This window comes from Drosophila santomea, chromosome 2L (assembly GCF_016746245.2).
Source record: "Drosophila santomea strain STO CAGO 1482 chromosome 2L, Prin_Dsan_1.1, whole genome shotgun sequence".
Taxonomy (NCBI): domain Eukaryota; kingdom Metazoa; phylum Arthropoda; class Insecta; order Diptera; family Drosophilidae; genus Drosophila; species Drosophila santomea.
Genome location: NC_053016.2, coordinates 10,394,777 through 10,415,818, shown reverse-complemented (window position 1 = coordinate 10,415,818; position 21,042 = coordinate 10,394,777). Strand labels below are relative to the sequence as shown.

Here is a 21,042-nt window from a genome sequence, read left to right as displayed (position 1 = left end):
TTGCGTTTTTTAAAGGTCTATAATATGTAGGAATATAATATTTTGTAATTTCGTAAAGTTTCAAACGCCCTTTAGACTCGTTTAGTTGGTTTAGTTTCACATAATAGGGTAACGAACACAATCGATAACTATATGAAAATTTACTAACAATACATAGCTGTGAATTATATTTATATATCAACATAGATAATTATACATATGTGTCGTATATGTATGGTATTTATGTATATGGCTGGTTTAACTGCGTTCCATTTGCGCTACCGACTAATTATTGTTCGTCTTTCCTAACTCGCTGTCATCGTGTTGTTTTTTGTTTTGCGTATCTTCTGATGATTCGATTCTGACCTGACTAGACCTGAAGCGGGCCAAACTGTTGTTAAACTTATAAGTAAACTTGGATTCAAATATCTTATTATGCATTATGTAAATATGACTAGATTGAATGGGGAATTCGAAAAATAACCTAGCTTTGGTTTCTTATTTCGTTTGGTTTGCTTCTTTTTCCATTCCTCTTTCTAGGAAAGCCCGTAGTTGTTTAAGGCCCTACCCGCTTAGTCCTCCAGATTTCGGAAGGCCTGCTGCAGATCCTCGTACAGCTGATCGTAGTCCGCCTTGATCTTTTGCTCGCCATCTTTCACAGGGTCCTGGAAGAGTGCATTGTTAGTATGTATGATAGCCAGGCGAACAAATAAACCAACTCACCTTGAACTTCATCGACGACAGCTGATACATAATGCCGCCCATCGATTCCCTGATGGTGTTCCATGTAATTTTGTTGTCCGACTGGGCTGTGGACTCAACGGCATGCCGGGCGGTCTCATAGAAGGCCATGATGTTTCTCAGCATGCCCACAGTCTTGTAGAAGGGACAAACGCGATCGTATGGTGAGTAGGAGTTCTGTTGCAGAAAGTCGTCCTTCAGCAGCTTGGCCACTTCCAGGGTCACCTTGTCGGTCTCGGCCAGCGATGCCTTGCCCACCAGCTGCACGATCTCAGACAGATCCTCCTCCTCCTGCAGGATCTCCTTAACCTTGGTGCGGAGTGGCACGAATTCGGGGTAGTTCTTGTCATAGTATTCATCCAAAGCACGCATGTACTTCGAGTAGGAGATGAGCCAGTTGATCGAGGGGAAGTGCTTGCGTTGGGCCAGTTTCTTGTCGAGACCCCAGAACACCTGTACGATACCCAGAGTGGCGGATGTCACGGGATCGGAGAAGTCACCACCAGGAGGAGACACAGCTCCGACAATGGACACGGATCCCTCGCGCTCAGGGTTACCCAAGCACTTGACGCGTCCAGCACGTTCGTAGAATGTGGCCAGACGAGCTCCCAGATAAGCCGGATAGCCGGAATCGGCAGGCATCTCAGCCAGACGACCCGAAATCTCACGAAGAGCCTCGGCCCAACGGGAGGTGGAATCGGCCATCATGGCTACGTTGTAGCCCATATCACGGAAGTACTCGGACAGAGTTATACCAGTGTAGATGGAGGCCTCTCGAGCTGCCACAGGCATGTTGGAGGTGTTGGCTACCAGGGCAGTACGCTTCATGATGGACTCGGTGACACCATCGATCTCGCAGGTCAGTTCGGGGAAGTCACGAAGTACCTCAGACATTTCGTTACCACGCTCGCCACAACCGACGTAAATAATAACATCAGAGTTGGAGTACTTGGATAGAGCCTGCGGATGGTAGAAATATTAGATTACATTATTTAGAAGAGATTGGTTTTTAAAAATATGTAAGCTGTGGATTAAATAAATAACTTGCCTGCGAAATGACAGTCTTGCCGCATCCAAAGGCTCCGGGGATGGCAGTGGTGCCGCCCTGGACGCAGGGGAAGAGCGAGTCGAGCACGCGTTGGCCCGTGAAAAGCGGATGGTTGGCTGGCAGCTTCTCTGTGACGGGACGTGGCTGCCGCACCGGCCAGACCTGCAACATGGTGTGCTTGGTTATTTCGCCGTCGAACTCCGTCTCCAGGACAATGTCCTCCAGATTGTAGTTGCCCGCGGGGGCAATGTATCGAACGGTTCCCTTAGCCCTGGGTGCCACAATCATGCGCTGCTTCACCAGCGTGTTCTCGTGGACAACTCCATACAGATCTCCTCCGGTGATGTGGGATCCCACCCGCACATTCAGCGGATTAAATTCCCACATCTCCGAGCGCGACAAAGCAGTTGTGTTGACACCTTTGGGTATATAGATGGAGTTGGTCATCACACCGATGTCCCTCAAAGGACGTTGGATGCCGTCAAAGATGCTGCCCATGATACCGGGTCCCAGTTCCACGGATAGGGGCTTTCCAGTACGCAGAACAGGGTCACCCACGGTTACGCCTGAGGTCTCCTCGTACACCTGGATGGTGGCCATGTCGCCCTCCAGACGGATGATCTCGCCCACCAGCTCGTAGTAGCCCACGCGCACCAGCTCGTACATAGCGGATCCAGACATGGCCTCCGCGGTGACCACTGAGTTGTGTGGGTAGTTGGAGGAGGAGAAACAGGAGAAACAGGAGCAAACAATTAGCAGACGGAGTGGAAGGAACAAAAAAGAGATCATAGTGAGGGCAATGAAGATGAACAGGAGGTTTATGCGGAGCAGGAGAAGAAGGAACAAGAAATCAGGACGATGGATAATAACAAGAAGCATGAGTATGAAGAAGAATGAATGAAGGAGAAGGATGTAGGAGAGTAAATTCAAGAACAAGAGAAAGAAATGCAGGAAATATAGGGATTAGCCAGGTCTTGGGGGTCAGCGCATGAAGGACGCGCTGGTGACGTCGCTCACCTGGTCCGGATACCGCGTAGACACGGCCATACTCCGACTCGCGCTCCTCGTCTTTGAATTTCCTCAAGTTGGACATGGTCGCGGTTACTGCTCTTCTTCTTCTGCTTCGGTAACGGTCAAATCGTTCGTTGGCTGTGGGAAAAGTAACCGTTTTTTCTTATAAACAAAAACACGCATTTTCCATGCCCCCGAACGGAAGAGTTTTCCGCGAGGAAAATCATAGGTGGCGCTGATGTGCGGCAGCAGCCCCCAGTGAAAAGCTTCACACCCCCGCAGCCCAGCATCGATTTTCCAATACAATTTTCACACATGCCACTAACGGCCAGCTGAAATTTCCACCTTTTACGCATCACAGTAGCAATTTCCACACTTCTTTTTTATTACACACTTTGGGGATAGTGTAGCAATTGTTTTGATGCGTAAAAACGTTTTTTTTAGCTGCTCTAAAATTAAATTAGCTCACATTTGTTTCACCAGCTCTTATGAAAATTCTCTTGCTTTTTTGATTTCACTCTAGTATTGATCTATCGGTTATCGGCGAGGGGTCCTGGTTGTCGATAGAGATGAGCTCACGACGAACACTTGCTCGCACTCACGTCACAATGAATTAATAGGCGGATTCCACTAACACAATCTGCTTTAAAATAAAAAAGTACCTGTTGGTACTAAATGTACTTAGTTAATATTTAGTTGGCATTTATGTATAGATTTTTAAAGACTTCAATGTAACTTGTTCATTCATAATTTTTATTGCCTTAAAATAACTTTAGGCAATTTTTTGTTTTTTCTTATAATACAACACTTATTTTATAACGGTAATAAATTTATAAACATTTTTTTTAAATTTATTTTTTGAAGTTTATATTATCTATATAGTATCTAGGGTTATTGAGGGCATATCTTTGATATCGACATAAGCATTAAGACATATCGAAAAGAAAACATCGATTACAAATTCATCGAAGTCTGTTTTACATCACTAATCGGCAGCGGCTGCAATAAATTTCCGTAAAAACCGAAGAAATCCGGAATTAAAGGCAGCAAACGACCTGCATCAGAGTGAGATCGTTCAACACCGGTGCCGGCACATGAGATCCCATCGAGTGACCACAGGAACAGTGCGTGTAGCGCCCCGGGGCAACCGAAAAGATAACCTCCAAAGTCCGGAGACAGCAGGCAGATGCACCTGCTCCACCCTTTCCCCCTCCCAAATGCAAGTGAAAATCGCCTTTAAACGTGAATAAACCCGGCCCAGCCATGTCGACGACGTCGGTGGTGCAGCAGTTCGTCAACGGGCTTAAGTCCCGCAACCGAAATGTTCAGAACAAGGCCACCCAGGATCTAGTCTTCTATGTTAAGACAGAACTGCGCGAGATGTCCCAGGAGGAGCTGGCGCAATTCTTCGACGAGTTCGACCACCACATCTTCACGATGGTGAATGCGACGGACATCAACGAGAAGAAGGGTGGTGCCCTGGCCATGAGTGAGTTCCTGGATCGCCGGTAGTTCTTTAGAGGATCTAACGTCTATCCTTTCAGAGTGCCTGATTAACTGCGAGGGCAGTCTAACTGCCAGGAAGGGAATTTCGCCCTATCTCAACCGCCTGCGCGATCTTCTTCTGATCAACGATGTGTCCGTCATGGAGATTGCCGCCCGCTCCCTGGTCAAATTGGCCAACATGCCCACGTCCAAGGGAGCCGACTCATTCGACTTCGATATTAAGAAGGCTTTTGAGGTGCTCAGAGGCGAGAGACAAGAGGTGAATTACAAATAAAAAGTCTGTTTTAATGTTGAAGAACATTACTCGAAATATTATAATATAATAAAAAAACTAGTTATCATTATAAAATATTAGTATTAATATTTAAAAGCAAAATGCTAATGGTGATTTAAAATGTGTGTTTTTCAGTACCGCCGCCATGCAGCCGTCTTTATCCTCCGTGAGCTGGCGATCGCCTTGCCGACATACTTCTACCAGCACATCCTGACCTTCTTTGAGGTTATCTTTAACGCCATCTTCGATCCCAAACCTGCCATACGAGAGTCTGCTGGCGAGGCTTTGAGGGCGGCTTTAATTGTAACCGCGCAGCGAGAAAGCACCAAACAGTCCAGTGAACCACAGTGGTACAGAATCTGCTTTGACGAGGCTAATGGGAGCTTCAATGCAGACTTGGCCGCTGGCAAGGATCAGAAGGGCGTGACCCGAGACGATCGCATTCACGGTGGCCTCATCGTCTTCAACGAGCTCTTTCGCTGTGCCAATGCCACATGGGAGCGGCGCTACTCGTCGCTGAAGACGCTGTTTCCCAAAACCCAACACAACAAGTTCCTGGAGGCCAGCAGTTCGTCGGGTATGGGTTCCCATCTGAACACTCTAGTGCCGCGGCTAAAGGTGCCCTTCATTGACAAGCTCGGCAGCACCCAAACACATTTGGGCGAGGGAGAGCATCACAAAGGAGTGGCCAAGTTCGCGAGCGTGAGTCTAACGATCCATTACCTCCACACACAAATGTATTTGTTATTTTCATTTATTTGCCTATTGGTTTACGTAGTGCTTTACATGTATCTAAAAACAAACAGATGTCTGACGGGAAGAAATCAGCTGACCTAATTATAGTTTAAAAATCGTGTAAAATGTCGAAGTATTCAAATTTAGCGGTAGAGTGTGATAGCTTAGCACAAATATTTGTGGGCGGCAAATCATTTAGATAACCGTGCTAATAGTGAAAAGTAAATTTTTTGATTTTTTTAATTTAAAAAAGAACTTTGAATATTTTTGGTCAATTTAAAATACAAACTATTTAGATAAATTTAGCAACTTTAAAACACAAATAACTCATTATATCGACATTCCACAGCACAACGTTCTGGAGTCCGCCTATGCTCAGGAGATCCTCCAGGAGCACTACACCACCATTTGCGACAATGTTTTGGAGCAGCGAACTTCCAAGTCCCCGTATGTACAGCAGGCACTCCTTCAAATACTGCCCCGATTGGCTGCTTTTAACCGCGCTGTTTTTGTGGAAAAATACCTGCAGACATGCGTGTCGCATTTAATGCAGATCCTGCGGGGCAAGGAGAAGGATCGCACGGTGGCCTACATTACTATTGGTTACATGGCTGTGGCAGTGCAGAGTGCGATCGAAGTTCATCTATCCAGTATAATGACCAGCGTGAAGGTCGCTTTGCCGGCAAAGGATTTGACCAGCAAACGAAAGGTACCAGTGGATCCTGCGGTGTTTGCCTGCATTACGCTTCTTGCGCATGCCGTTAAGTCGGAGATAGCCGACGATGTTAAGGATATCCTTGAGCAGATGTTCTACACGGGTCTTTCGCCAGCTCTGACTGTTTGCCTAAGAGAACTCTCCGAGAATGTGCCGCAACTTAAGTCGGCCATTACAGAAGGATTGATCGGAATCCTGTCCCAAGTACTGATGAACAAGGCGACTGTTGTACCATACACTGCTATGCCATCCATCGCCATTGATGGCTCGCTGATGCAGAATGCTGACGGTGCCACCACAGTGCTGGCACTCAAAACACTGGGTACCTTCAACTTTGAAGAGCAAAACATGCTGGACTTCGTGCAACGGTAAGCCATATTTTTTACATTTTAGTCACATTACAAGGTATGAACTTATTTTCAGATGTGCCGACTTCTTCATTGTACACGAGCAGCAGGAGATTCGTCTGGAAGCAGTGCAAACCTGCACACGACTCCTCAAACTGGCAGTGCAGTCCTCTGAAAGTATGGGGAACTCCAAGACTCTCAGCGACACCGTTTCCCACGTGATTGAGCGCCTGCTAATAGTGGCAATTACTGATATGGACTGCAATGTGCGAATACGTATTTTACGTTCGCTGGACGAGACCTTTGATGCGAAGCTTGCTCAGCCAGAGTCTCTAAATTCATTATTTATTACGCTGCATGACGAAATCTTCGAGATCCGCGAACTGGCAATGGTTACCATTGGAAGACTGTCGTCCATGAACCCGGCTTATGTGATGCCCAAATTAAGAACCACCATGATTGAGTTAATCACGGATCTGAAGTACTCGGGAATGAGTCGAAACAAGGAGCAGAGCGCCAAGATGCTTGACCATCTGGTGATAAGCACGCCCAGGCTAATATCCTCATACATGAATCCGATCCTTAAGGCCTTAGTGCCCAAGTTGCATGAGCCGGAATCTAATCCAGGAGTTATTTTGAATGTGCTGCGCACCATTGGTGATCTAGCAGAGGTAAATGGAGGCTCCGATGAAATGGAACTGTGGGCAGACGAGCTTCTATCTATTTTACTCGAAATGCTGGGGGACGCTGGCAGTCCGGATAAGCGAGGCGTGGCTCTGTGGACCTTGGGACAGTTAATCAGTGCAACGGGCAGGGTGGTTAGCCCATATCACAAGTACCCCGTGCTCATAGACATTTTGATTAATTTCCTTAAAACGGAGCAACGTCGTTCCATACGAAGGGAAACAATACGAGTGCTGGGCTTATTGGGAGCCATGGATCCCTACAAGCACAAAATGAACAAAGGCTTGATTGATAGCCAAAAGGATAATGTTTTAATAGCATACTCCGATGGCAAGGTAGATGAAAGTCAGGACATATCCACCGCTGAGCTGCTGGTTAATATGGGTAACGCGTTGGATGAGTACTATCCCGCTGTTGCCATAGCTGCCTTGATGAGGATCCTACGCGATCCCACGCTAAGTACTCGCCACACCAGTGTGGTGCAGGCGGTGACTTTTATCTTTCAGAGCCTGGGCATCAAATGTGTGCCGTACTTGGCCCAAGTGCTTCCAAATTTGCTGGACAACGTACGCACTGCGGATAACAATTTAAGGGAGTTCCTCTTCCAGCAGCTGGCCATTTTGGTCGCTTTTGTGAAGCTGCACATCATTAGCTACATGGGAGATATTTTCAAGTTGATCAAAGAGTTTTGGACAATTAACACGCCACTGCAAAACACTTTAATCAATTTGATTGAACAGATCGCCGTGGCTTTGGGATGCGAGTTTAGGGATTATTTGGCGGAGCTGATCCCACAAATTCTGCGAGTGTTGCAGCACGATAACTCCAAGGATAGAATGGTCACCAGAAGGCTGCTCCAAGCACTCCAAAAGTTTGGCAGCACCTTGGGGTACTATCTGCCGCTGATTGTGCCTCCAATTGTGAAACTCTTCGATTCTCCGTATGTACCACAGCAGGTGTCAATGGTTGCCCTGGAAACGATCAACAATCTTGCCTGCCAGCTGGACTTCACCGACTTCTCCTCGCGCATCATACATCCGTTGGTTCGAGTGCTGGACACTGAACCAGAGCTTCGGGACCAAGCCATGATTACCCTCCGCTCACTGGTAAAGCAACTGGGCAAGAAGTACCTGGTGTTCGTGCCAATGGTCCAGCGCACTCTCAACAAGCATCGCATTTCGGATCCCGAATACGAGAAGCAACTGAGTAAGATTCAGTCCAACAGCACACTGGCGGATTCCTCTGGGGCCGGAGAGTCAGATCTGCGCACGGCCAAGTTCAAAAACAACGAGCCATTCGTGACTGACCGGAATAGTAATAATAAAAATCTGCAGGTTCGTTGATGATAGTTTATGTTATAGTTTCGTTCAAGCTCTGAAACTGTTTATTTCCTTGTAGGTTACCACAAACGAACTACGAACGGCGTGGCAGGTGACGCGTCGGGTGTCCAAAGATGACTGGGTGGAGTGGCTAAAGAGGTTGTCCATTGGCCTGCTAAAGGAATCGCCCTCGCACGCACTGAGAGCCTGTCGTTCGTTGGCCCAAGAGTACGATACGCTGTTGCGAGATCTTTTTAATGCCGCATTTATCTCATGCTGGACGGAACTTTCGCCAGATCTGAAGAACGAGCTTACTCAGTCGCTGATTCAAGCCCTGCAAGTTACCGACATGCCGGAAATCACTCAGACAATCCTCAACCTTGCTGAGTTCATGGAGCATTGTGACCGCGATCCAATACCAATAGAGACTAAGCTATTGGGTACTCGAGCGATGGCTTGCAGAGCCTATGCCAAAGCATTGCGTTACAAGGAGGAGGAGTTTCTGCTGCGGGAGGACTCCCAAGTTTTCGAGTCCTTGATTCTAATCAACAACAAGCTGCAGCAAAGAGAAGCAGCGGAAGGTCTGCTTACAACCTATCGGAATGCAGCCAACGAACTAAATGTTCAAGGAAGATGGTATGAAAAGCTTCACAACTGGGATCAGGCGCTGGAACACTATGAAAGGAATCTAAAGACGGATTCCTCGGACTTGGAGGCCCGCCTTGGTCACATGCGCTGCTTGGAGGCCCTCGGAGATTGGTCGGAGCTGAGCAACGTGACCAAGCACGAGTGGGAAACCTTCGGTACGGAGGCCAAATCAAGAGCAGGACCCTTGGCTGCGGTAGCTGCCTGGGGTCTGCAGGACTGGGAAGCGATGCGGGAGTACGTGAGGTGTATACCAGAGGATACCCAAGATGGAAGCTACTATCGAGCTGTGCTCGCGGTGCATCATGACGACTTTGAGACCGCACAGCGCCTTATTGACGAAACGAGAGACCTCCTGGACACGGAGCTCACATCGATGGCGGGCGAGTCCTATGAAAGAGCCTACGGCGCCATGGTATGCGTACAAATGCTGGCGGAGCTGGAGGAGGTCATCCAGTACAAGCTGATCCCAGAGAGGCGAGAGCCCCTCAAGACCATGTGGTGGAAGCGTCTTCAAGGAGGGCAGCGACTGGTAGAGGACTGGCGAAGAATCATTCAGGTGCACTCGCTGGTGGTAAAACCGCACGACGACATACACACCTGGCTGAAGTACGCTAGTTTGTGCAGAAAGAGCGGTTCTCTCCACTTGTCCCATAAAACTCTGGTGATGCTACTTGGCACCGATCCCAAGCTGAATCCGCACCAGCCACTGCCGTGCAATCAACCCCAGGTGACTTATGCGTACACCAAGTACATGGCTGCCAATAATCAGCTGCAAGATGCCTACGAACAGTTGAGACACTTCGTAAACACCTATAGTCAGGAGCTAAGCTGCCTGCCTCCGGAAGCACTGAAACAGCAAGATCAGCGACTCATGGCACGCTGCTATCTGCGCTTGGCCACCTGGCAGAACAAGCTGCAGGACAGCATCGGACCGGAGGCCATACCAGGCGCCCTCGAGTGCTTCGAAAAGGCCACTAGCTACGATCCCAACTGGTACAAGGCCTGGCACCTGTGGGCGTACATGAACTTTAAGGTTGTGCAGGCCCAAAAATCGGCGCTGGACAAACAACAGCCTCCGGGGGCCAGTATGGGAATGACAATGGGCTTGGGCCTCGACAGTGATCTAATGATCATACAGCAATATGCCGTTCCGGCAGTTCAGGGATTCTTCCGTTCAATCAGCCTTATAAAGGGCAATTCGCTGCAGGATACGCTACGTCTCTTAACCCTTTGGTTTGACTATGGCAACCATGCGGAGGTGTACGAGGCGCTGCTCTCTGGAATGAAGCTGATCGAGATCAACACCTGGCTTCAGGTTATCCCGCAGCTAATTGCCCGCATCGATACCCACCGTCAGTTGGTGGGTCAACTGATCCACCAGCTCCTTATGGACATAGGAAAGAATCACCCGCAAGCTTTGGTCTATCCTCTAACAGTCGCTTCCAAGTCGGCGTCATTGGCGCGGAGGAATGCCGCATTTAAGATCCTCGACTCGATGAGAAAACACTCGCCCACTTTGGTGGAGCAGGCGGTCATGTGCAGTGAGGAGCTCATCCGTGTGGCGATCCTGTGGCACGAACAGTGGCACGAGGGTTTGGAGGAAGCGTCGCGACTTTACTTTGGAGATCGCAACGTTAAGGGCATGTTTGAGATTTTGGAGCCACTGCATGCTATGCTCGAGAGGGGACCGCAAACGCTCAAGGAGACATCCTTCTCGCAGGCCTATGGACGCGAGCTGACGGAAGCCTACGAGTGGTCGCAGCGGTACAAGACATCGGCGGTGGTGATGGATCTAGATCGAGCCTGGGACATCTACTATCACGTCTTCCAAAAGATCTCGCGCCAGCTGCCACAGCTTACCTCGCTAGAGCTGCCGTATGTCTCGCCCAAACTGATGACGTGCAAAGATCTCGAGCTGGCCGTACCCGGGTCCTACAATCCTGGCCAGGAGCTCATCCGGATTAGTATCATTAAAACAAACCTTCAGGTAAGAATGACATTTTCTTTGAAATTTCGTAAGCTTAATTTAAGTTTCTATCCTTACTTTTCAGGTGATTACATCCAAGCAGCGCCCACGAAAACTGTGCATTCGTGGCTCCAACGGCAAGGACTATATGTACCTTCTAAAGGGACACGAGGATCTTCGTCAGGACGAACGCGTGATGCAGCTATTTTCCTTGGTGAATACATTGCTATTGGATGACCCGGACACGTTCCGACGTAACCTGGCTATCCAGCGGTATGCGGTTATCCCGCTCAGTACCAACTCGGGCCTTATTGGTTGGGTGCCACATTGTGACACCCTGCATACGCTTATCCGCGACTACCGCGACAAGAAGAAGGTGCCACTAAATCAGGAGCATCGCACAATGCTCAATTTTGCGCCAGACTATGATCACCTCACGCTGATGCAGAAGGTTGAAGTGTTCGAGCATGCGTTGGGTCAGACGCAAGGCGACGACTTGGCCAAGTTGCTGTGGCTTAAGTCCCCGTCCTCCGAATTATGGTTTGAGCGGAGAAACAACTACACCCGCTCATTGGCAGTCATGTCTATGGTTGGATACATCCTGGGTCTGGGCGATCGCCATCCATCGAATCTTATGCTGGATCGCATGAGCGGCAAGATACTACACATAGACTTTGGCGACTGCTTCGAGGTGGCCATGACGCGCGAAAAGTTTCCCGAAAAGATACCCTTCCGTCTCACCCGGATGCTAATCAAGGCGATGGAGGTCACTGGCATCGAGGGTACCTACAGGCGCACTTGCGAAAGCGTGATGCTGGTGCTCCGGCGCAACAAGGACTCCCTCATGGCGGTGCTGGAGGCGTTTGTCTATGATCCGCTGCTCAACTGGAGACTGTTGGATGTGGACAAGAAGGGTAACGATGCGGTGGCTGGGGCGGGTGCTCCAGGCGGAAGGGGCGGTTCCGGAATGCAGGACAGCCTCAGCAACTCCGTGGAGGACTCCCTGCCCATGGCCAAGTCCAAGCCCTACGATCCCACGCTGCAGCAGGGCGGCCTGCACAACAACGTGGCCGACGAGACGAACAGCAAAGCCAGCCAGGTAATCAAGCGGGTCAAGTGCAAGCTAACTGGCACCGACTTCCAGACGCAAAAGAGCGTAAACGAGCAGCAGCAAGTGGAGCTGCTCATCCAGCAGGCGACCAACAACGAGAACCTCTGCCAGTGCTACATTGGCTGGTGTCCGTTTTGGTAGGTCAAGAGATCCGTCGGAGATCCCGTGCGACAACCGGCAATTGACTGAGCGAGATTACGAACTTACGATTACTACTACTAACTGAATTGGGTGCAAGTCCGAGGTGACTGCAACTAGGAATTAAGTATAAAATATTTTTATAATTTATGTTAGTGATACGCTTAATTATCTATTATTTGTAAATCAGATTGGAAAATAGATTCCAACTTTGTATAAATCATTAAAACCCTTGAAACAATCAACGTTTTGAAAGTGTTTGATATACCATTGGTTTACCATCTGAACAACCGCAAATCAATCGAACCATTTGTGGTATTCATTATTTTTTATTTGGAAATCCAATTGCAAATAAATTCAATTTTTCAAATCACCAAGCCCGCACAACGTTAAGGGCAAACGAACAATTCGATATTGTGTCGTACTTTCGCAACCAAATAGAAAAACAACGAAACATTTGCAAAAATTTTCAATATTTTTCAAAACATCTAAATTATTAAGACTCCTATCGGGAGCGGCGATTACTGATAACTGATACATGCAGGCCAGCCAAAAATCGGGGGCGCCACAAATAAACTAAATCCTGCACAAAGAATATTTATATTTATATGTAGACGATAGGTAGACACTAAAACTGCACATTAAACTAGTCCTAAGTATAGCAGTATCGGTTGAAGAGGCATTGGAACGAGGCTTAGCTGTTGTTCCGCTTGCCGCGCTGCTCCTTGCGCCAGGCGTCGATGCGCTGCTTCAGCTCAATGTTGGGCACCAGCATGTCCTCGGTGAGGGGCTGTCGGTTGAACGGGTCGGTGCAGCTGTTGAGCAGGTGGCGGGTGATAATCGCCCGGTCCATCACCGTGCCGGAGGGAAGCACCACTGGGTCCGACATGAGAGTGTCCATCAGCGGATCCTTGAACTCATCGGGTGCGTCGGCGCATTCATCTTCAGTCTGTTGATTGGTAACTGTAAAGGAAACATTTGAGTTGTATTATTTTTTCTTTCGTTGTTTCTCATCGTTCTTACCGTAGATTTCGTGGGCTCTCTGTGTGAGCGCCTTGAATCGCTCTACTTCAACCGCCGATCGGAGGGCCAGTCGCTTAATCCTCGATGCTGCCTCATTGCAGATTTGAACGTCGAAAGAGCGCTCGTCGGCAGCCAGGGCCTCAGCGAATCTATCACAGTCCAGGTGGAGATATATGTCGAAGATCTGGGCCAGCAGACTGCGTGGCTCCCAGCCGTATTTGGCCGGGTTCTTGACCTTCAGGTCGTTGCACTTGGGCCCGGCCAGTTGCTTCAGATTGAAGTTTAGCATGGAGCTAAGCCGATCTACAAGCTCGGCGCGCATGAACGGCTCCTTAATGTCGCTCTAAAATTGATAACAGGATTACATTTATGTAGCATTGGCATTTTCCATCCCCACTCACTGTCAGATAGTGAAACAGATCGACTGTCTCGCGAGCCAAGGTCAAGTAGGAGCGGCACTGGCGCTCGTCCGTCGCCAGCTGAGTGAGTCGGCTCTGTTGCTGCTCCGCGCTCATCTTGGTGAGATTTGCCTTATCCGATAGCAGCTGCTGGGTCTGGTGGATGCGCTTCAGGTTCTCCAAGCACTCGTCCAGCAAAAAGGTGGTGTCGTTCATCAGCATATTGACAAACTTCACGAACTGATTTCCCACTCGCGATTCACAAATGACGGCCTGCCGATGGATGGGATTCTCCCACATGGATTTGAACAGATGGCTAATATGGTATCTGCACAGGGATAATATTTGATTAATTACGTTTGTTTGTAAATCGGTCATTAAACAAATTGGGAGAGTGCTGTGCATTTATGGGATAAGATTACAAATATGCATATAAGCATATTTGTATTGCGAATATAAATCATTAAAAAACAATTAGCTCTCATTTACTGTATTAATATCTACACCCCAAATAATTTTTAGAATTTTCCAGAATAGGTCACCAATATGAGAGTTCGTTAACGTCATTATGACTCATTCTAAATTGTGAAGGTAGCTCGGTTGTTCGGTTGGGTTCATTGGCATGCTCGCTCACCTTATGGTAAACTTATCGTAAAACTCAGTGCTTTGGCCCGTTGTCTCTACGTCCACATAGAACCTCATCAGTGCGCTGACCAGGGCGTTTTGGGCCAACTCATGATTCCACATCTGTTTGGAGCACACAAACAAAGCTTTAGAAGTGTCATTAAGCGATTGCAACCGGAACCTACCGCCGTGTTAACCGAGTTGGCTGGCTTCAAGGAGAACACAAACATCACCTCAACCAGCTTGGCAGTCACGTATGGATTCTTGATGAGGTGCGAGGCACAGACGCAGGTCAGCAACCAGGTGATGATTGAGTGGTCGATGCCCTGACGGATGTCCACGTTGGCATGCTGCATAGTGAACAGGATGAACTCGGCGATGTCGTCGATGTACCACTCGGGCAGTGCGGAAAATGCATCCGTTGGTACCAGCTGCTGCACGGGCAGCTTGGAGATAAAGGGTCCCTCGATCGGGCGTCCCTCGAACTGGTACAGCATAAACTCGCAGACAGTAGAGTAGAATTCCGTGCAGCGCTGGAGCAGGGCCGGATCCAAAAGGGTGATCTCGCAGCAGGTTTTTGATCTGAAATTTGGCCGGGATTTGAAATAAGATCCAAAGAAACGCCATACTTAGGTGGAAGTGACTCATAACGCAAAATGCGTGAGTACAATAACCTTAAATAACTAAAAGTATACAATGATTTTCAAAAAACCTACCGATTTAGCTTTCGCAGCTGCTTTTCCCAGCGTTCCTTAAACTGATTATTACGGTTGGCGTAGCGGGAGTTCACCCAATGGGGCTTGGTACGGTCCAGTTCGTCGATTAGTTTCTGCAGCTCTTTAATGGCGCGCACCTTCTGGCGGTAGCGCTGGATGGCAGGCAGGTAGCCCAGATGATGGGCCTGTAGGGTGAGGAACCAACACTGCGTCTGGAAATTTGTGTTCTCCACGGGCTGGCTAAAATCGCGGGCCAAAAAGCTGCGGTACTCCTCCTCGCTGTACCTAATCTTCGTGTCCTGCTCGATATTAACGAGGGAGTTCTTGTAGTAGTGGAAGTTTGGCTCAATGCGGTCCAACTTGATCTTAACCGACAGCTGCTGCAGCACGCTCATCAGGTTAATCACAAAGCCGTCCCTGGCCAGTAGCTTCTCGTCGCTGGCGAACTGCACACGACGGTCGTTGTGGCGAAGAATATTGCCGATGTATTCTAGCGTCTTGGGACGACTGCTAGCATTTACGCACAGCGAATGGAACACTACGTGCATATGAGTCCGCATAGAGTGCAGCTCCTAGAAGGTAACATGATTTCAATCAGTACATTTACGAAATCAAACTATTACATTAATTACTCACCCATCGCAAACGAGAGCTGGCAGCATCTTCGAGCTTGTTCTTAGTGGTAAATTCTGCAAACTTGACGTTCTCCTCTGCGAAAAGCGACACGGAAAGAAAGGGTCCCAGAAAGCTGCATTTTACTATTTCACGACCGGAGATCTTTGTGCAGAGCGGTGGCAGGAAGTTGGGCTGCCTGGACACGAGATCTGCGATGGGCCGCACATTGCCCACCTTGATGACCACCAGTTTGGCCAGCCACTCGATTTGCTGCACACTGATCTTGGAAGTGCAGATATTGCGCTGCATTCCGGCGAAGAGGCCACGAAGCACCTGACTGAAAATTGTGTCGAATGCGTCGCGATCCTGGTGTGTGTGAGCTATCAAGTCGATGAGGAAAGACTCGCTCACCTTGTCCGTGTACATCAGCTCCAACAGAGCAGACTGATCCATGTGGCCGTTGAGATTCTGGTAAATGCGATCGGTGAGCACCAGAACGGTCATTCGCATCACCTGTTCAAAGGCCAGCTGCAGAGCAGGCTGGGTTAGGGGCGTCTTTCGGGAGCACTCTGTCTGATAGTTCTGGTAGCACCGGATTAAATAAAGCAGTACGTGGTGCTTGGTGGTGGTCACGATGCTAAGCACCGATGGAGCTACGCAAGTACCGGCTGCCTCGGCACTAGTCGCTTCAACTGGTCCAGATGCGCCAGCAGCAACTGTTTCCTCGGTGGCTGTTGGTCCTCCGGTGGCTACCGCGTTGGCAAGGATTTCCTGTACTTCCGTATCATCTGATTTTATTTTCTTGGCCGAGGAGAACTCTTTATCGTCCGCTTTAACGGAAACGCCCTCTCCTTCGTTAAGCTCATCGTTGTAGATCTTTAATGCAGCCTCCATTAGCACATTGGACACAATGCACTCAAAGTCGAATCTGCGGTGGGGCTGCTGTTCCAGGAAGCTGGCACTCTGGGCACAAATGATGGACCCGCTACCGTACTCATTCCACGTGGCATTCAGCAGGCGGGAGAGCAGCTGTTCGTTCTGCTCCTCCGCACTTTTGTTTGGACTGCCTACTGTTTCGATGGACAACTCAGCATTTCCAGCGGATATCGTGCAACTCTGCAGCACACTCCTCTTGGTGGCCTCGGTGGTTGGCAGGCTGAGCGCTGGCGTCATATCCACATCTTGCACTGGTGTCGAGGCCACCGACTTCATCTCCACATCCATGTCCGGTTTTCCGCTCAGTACCGACCAGGTGGGCGCCGGGGTGGGCAGTGACACATCCTTGTCGCTGGGCGTGGCTTCGCGTACCAGTCGAGACTCGCCAGAGACATTGGTCGGCTTCCGTGGTTCCTTCTCCGGACTGGGAGTCAGGGGCGCCAGGACACTCTGGATGCCACTTCGGGCGGCCAAAGTCCGAAGACGACGGGCGCGCATCTGAAAGAATCCAAGAGGTAAGTTTAAAAATTTAGTTGTAACCAATTGAAATACATATGTATGTATATGCGTTACAGCGTTTGTAACTTTAAATATACCTTTAGGTATTAACAAAATGGAATTTCCAAAAATCAGTGACAAATTTCCTTTTTTTTTTTGTTATTTTAAAGCATTTTTGTAGGTAGAGTAATATTTTCATTCGCAATAGCAATGCGATACGAACAATATCAATTGTATATATTCTTCTTTTGCTTCATTAAGATACTTGCCTCTTCGGCGGACAATTCGGTGACCACAACAGCCTCCGCCGGCTGTGGTGGCTGCTCTTCGGGATTGTGCTCCTCGGGCTGTTGCTGACTGGGCACCTCGTTCTGCGCCCTCTGGGGCTGCAGATCCTGCTCCTGTTCGTGGTCCTGGTCCTGGTCCTGGTCCTGCTCCTGATCATCATCCTCCTCCTCCTCCATGGGCTTTTGTGGCGGCTCTTCTTCCGGCATTTCTCGGATCTGCTGGGAAACGATGCGCAGTTGTGCGACCAAATCTGTTTTCGCCTCTCTCTGTTTTTGTTTGTTTGTGGCGTAGTTTTTCCGCCGCTTCTTCTCCTGCAAGAAAATAGGCGAAGATGTGGGTTAATGAACCAAACAAAAGCACACGCAGTCCACAAATAAATAAAATAACAAACAGTAAGAAAATTAAAACAAAGTCCAGCGGTCAACGTCAAGTTCACGAGAAGACAATGCCGCCATCGCGATGCATCGCCAAAAACAGATGGATTGGCCGTTTCTCTTTGTGCTCAACTACGCACTAGACGGATGGTGTGCAGCATATCTGGGGGGCAGGACAACTGACCTGCCGCACGCAGGCAGCATGCAAATCAAAATCGGCCGCAGATCGACCGAGGTTGACAAAAAATGCACGGCTGCAACTATTTTTAGAAGGGGATTTCTCGAGCGCTGGGCGCACTGCACCCGAAACAAGTGCAGTAAACAATATCATAACATATGCGGAATCGGATGGCGAAACCTTATATAATGGTTAGGGATAGCCGATCAGATCGGCGCGTTATATGGCCACCATATGTAGGTGCTCATCTGCGCATTTGAGGAAGCGGATAAAGTACACAAAATCGTGGGATATATAATCGGACATCGGGCCGATGTGAGGGTGAGAGAAATGCGGAAAATCGGGGGTTGCGGGGCCATATATGCGCACTTACCTGACTCTACGGACCGACTTTCACCTGCTGCGAAACGAATTGCTTGTGCTCCAGCCCGTAACTATTGCATTTTACGGAATTCTGTCTGGTTTAGCAATTCACCCGATCAATTCCACGTCTGGTGACCACGCAAAAAATTTCTCTTTTGTTCCGCGACTTTCGAGGGGATTGGTTATCGGCCCTCGGCTGGCTATATCTATTGGGATCGCCCGATTGCGAACCGGATATCGACACTACTGCTTCTCTGGCCAGGCGATGTGCTCAGCAAATCTCACAGCCTTCTTAACAGAGCAACCTCCAATCGAATTACTTTTAATTTTTGGTTTCGCGTCCGTCGTCGAACTGAGTTTCAGTTTGGTCTGCTGGCCGACGGTCACACTGGCCGCAGCGTGGTCACACTTAGAGACGGAATGCTCGGCGATAGTTGATTTAACCCTTAGCAGGGCTAAGGATTTAACCATTGCGAAACATATTTAGGAACTAAAAATTTGCTATGTGGGTTTTTAAAATTTATCTTTTGAAAATATCTAAATACTCCAAAAACTTAACTTATAAAGACAATAGAAAATTAGACAATTAATATATATATTTTTATCTTACAACATAGAATAAAAGATCCGATTTGTTTAGTTATTTTTGTTCAACAAAAGAAAATCATTTACTTCATTTTACAAAAATGTTACAATTACGTGGAACCTAGTTATGAACCTAATACCTAAGTAACCGCTACTAGAAATCCGTGTATCGCTGTCGCAGACTCTGCCGTTTGGCAACGTGATGCATCTGCAAAACAAAAGTATTACAATTACAAACTGTCATTATATGGTCTTAATTAAGATAAGAACTAACCAAACGCTGCTGACGTCGTTCCCGATTCTTTTCGTAGGCCTTTAGCAGCGAGGGGCACGTACGCTTGATGAACTCCTCCGATTCCCAGAAGAGCCCGCCTTGGTTTTCGTAGCGCAAGAGGAATTCAACCTGCAAGGATATTTAGGTTATTGAACGAGGCTTACAATTAAGATGAATGCCCTGACCTATATTTCACAAAGTAGAATTCAAAATGTTTCAAAGAGGTTTCCTACATTCTATACAATTGTTATAATAATACAAACAAAGTGGCAATGTTATCAAATGGAATTCCCAGAAAATATTTAAACCCTGAACCAAACTAAAAGTTCATCGTAAGGAACTATCGCATTTGGATACCTTTCCCGCCTTGGTCTCCTTGCCCAGAATGCGTTCAATGCCGTTCTCGGGCTTGATGCGTCTGAAAAAGTCCTCGTCGTTGTACTCGGTGACCACCTCCTCGCCGACTTCGTTTAGCATGTCCTCGATGCTGAGCAGTCCATCCTGCAGCCGCTCGCCGTTCTGTTCGACGCGCTGCACGAACGTCAACGGGTGCTGCTTGAGGTAATCCTCCGCCTCGGCGATTGTCTTGGCCAGATCGAACTCCTCCTCCGTCTCCTCCTGCTCCTCGTCATCATTGTCCTCGTACTCCTCCTCGGCCTCGCCGTCCAGCTCCATGCCATCACAGTTGGCGCCGCTGGGCGAGGAGGTACGTTTGGTCTGCATGGAGCGCCGCTTTCTTTTCATCCAGTTGCCGCCGTCGTTCTCCTTGACATCCGGATGGAAGCGTACCTTCTTCACGCGGACGGACGATGAGGCGGAGTCTGTTGTATCGGGGGTGGAATTGTTGGGTGTCTGCTGCGACTCCAGCATGCTGCTGCTGCTGGAGGCGGACTTGGGTGTGGGTGTAGATGTGGATGTGGATGCTGATACTGAGGCGCCGGTACTCTCGGCCAGAGTGGTTTCCTTGAGGTTCTGTGAGATAAGCTTGACTTTCGTCTCGAAGGCAGTGCATGGGGACGTGGGCGATTTGCTGGCCGGATGTTCTGGTGGGGATTGGCTGCTCTGCGGACTGTCGCCCTCGCCCCGCGTCCCCGTTGCAGCTTCAGTCTTGTGATCCGCCTGCTTCCCGGCTTCCTCCATCGATCCCGATCCCTTGCCCATCGATTCCGCAGCGGAATCCCTGCTGCAGTTGTCTAGATCTCCGACTGTGGAGTCTCCGTCGCCCGTCGCCGTTGTCTCCACCATCACACACTTAATTTGCATAGATTTGTCCAGCGAGTCACTGCCAGCCGAGTCATCATTGGACTTGGTATCCATGTGGTTGGGTGGCTCCGGGTGATCTGCGTTGGCTCTCTCTCGTTTTGCGGGGCTGCTACAGTTCAATTTTGGCTAAATGCATCGCAATTCAATTGTAATCTTTCATCAAAACGGCTTTCTCAGTGTTACCGTACCGCAAACTATGAAAAATACCTTCGATCGCATATGGCAATGAAAATCAGGTAGCTGACTTGGCAACGATTGTGAAACGGTGGAATCGGCATAACGGAGCTATTTTAAATATATTTATAAAATTATTTTTTTTTTGTGGCATCTTGAGGTCGTTAGCATAATATATTTAATATGTTAGAATTTATTTTAGATCGAAAATCACCTTACGCAAAGATCTTTGTGTGTGTAATAAGCAATATGATTTAGATTCCACATATATAGACCATTTAAGTATACCACATTTAGATTCTTTAGTTCCCTTTCTCTATTCATTCTTCAAAAGAAACGGAAAAAGTATTAACTTTTCCACATTCCATCGTTTCATCCAGCGAACCAGAGTTGCCGTATTTTAAAAGTCCCGGTAAAGTCGGAATACCGTTACCTATACCGTTACAAGTTCTATATCCGCTAAAAGAGTTATTGAAATTTTATTTGTGTGATTTATGTAAACTAAAGGTAA

General features: G+C 48.4%; 4 protein-coding genes across 4 annotated transcripts; 1 reads left to right on the top strand and 3 right to left on the bottom strand.

Moving 5' to 3' along the window:
- Nucleotides 1-70: 70 nt before the first annotated feature.
- Nucleotides 71-3,326, bottom strand: LOC120443723 (V-type proton ATPase catalytic subunit A). The gene is made up of 5 exons (XM_039622972.1): nucleotides 3,249-3,326; nucleotides 2,786-2,917; nucleotides 1,769-2,466; nucleotides 703-1,680; nucleotides 71-644 (listed from the first exon to the last, which is right to left on the bottom strand). Exons 2-5 carry the CDS (start codon nucleotides 2,859-2,861, stop codon nucleotides 552-554), a joined length of 1,845 nt encoding a protein of 614 aa, XP_039478906.1. The 5' UTR covers nucleotides 2,862-2,917; nucleotides 3,249-3,326; the 3' UTR covers nucleotides 71-551.
- A 425-nt stretch (nucleotides 3,327-3,751) lies between these two features.
- On the top strand, nucleotides 3,752-12,467 carry LOC120443722 (serine/threonine-protein kinase Tor). Its single transcript, XM_039622971.1, has 7 exons — nucleotides 3,752-4,268; nucleotides 4,324-4,544; nucleotides 4,695-5,261; nucleotides 5,644-6,377; nucleotides 6,433-8,374; nucleotides 8,439-10,994; nucleotides 11,059-12,467. Exons 1-7 carry the CDS (start codon nucleotides 4,043-4,045, stop codon nucleotides 12,223-12,225), a joined length of 7,413 nt encoding a protein of 2,470 aa, XP_039478905.1. The 5' UTR covers nucleotides 3,752-4,042; the 3' UTR covers nucleotides 12,226-12,467.
- A 336-nt stretch (nucleotides 12,468-12,803) lies between these two features.
- Nucleotides 12,804-18,610, bottom strand: LOC120448020 (ubiquitin conjugation factor E4 B). The gene is made up of 9 exons (XM_039629761.2): nucleotides 18,246-18,610; nucleotides 17,302-17,631; nucleotides 15,620-17,032; nucleotides 14,984-15,555; nucleotides 14,453-14,849; nucleotides 14,278-14,390; nucleotides 13,647-13,971; nucleotides 13,246-13,588; nucleotides 12,804-13,185 (listed from the first exon to the last, which is right to left on the bottom strand). Exons 2-9 carry the CDS (start codon nucleotides 17,524-17,526, stop codon nucleotides 12,917-12,919), a joined length of 3,657 nt encoding a protein of 1,218 aa, XP_039485695.1. The 5' UTR covers nucleotides 17,527-17,631; nucleotides 18,246-18,610; the 3' UTR covers nucleotides 12,804-12,916.
- A 256-nt stretch (nucleotides 18,611-18,866) lies between these two features.
- Nucleotides 18,867-20,549, bottom strand: LOC120458477. The gene is made up of 3 exons (XM_039646137.1): nucleotides 19,452-20,549; nucleotides 19,095-19,223; nucleotides 18,867-19,028 (listed from the first exon to the last, which is right to left on the bottom strand). Exons 1-3 carry the CDS (start codon nucleotides 20,409-20,411, stop codon nucleotides 18,975-18,977), a joined length of 1,143 nt encoding a protein of 380 aa, XP_039502071.1. The 5' UTR covers nucleotides 20,412-20,549; the 3' UTR covers nucleotides 18,867-18,974.
- Nucleotides 20,550-21,042: the final 493 nt, after the last annotated feature.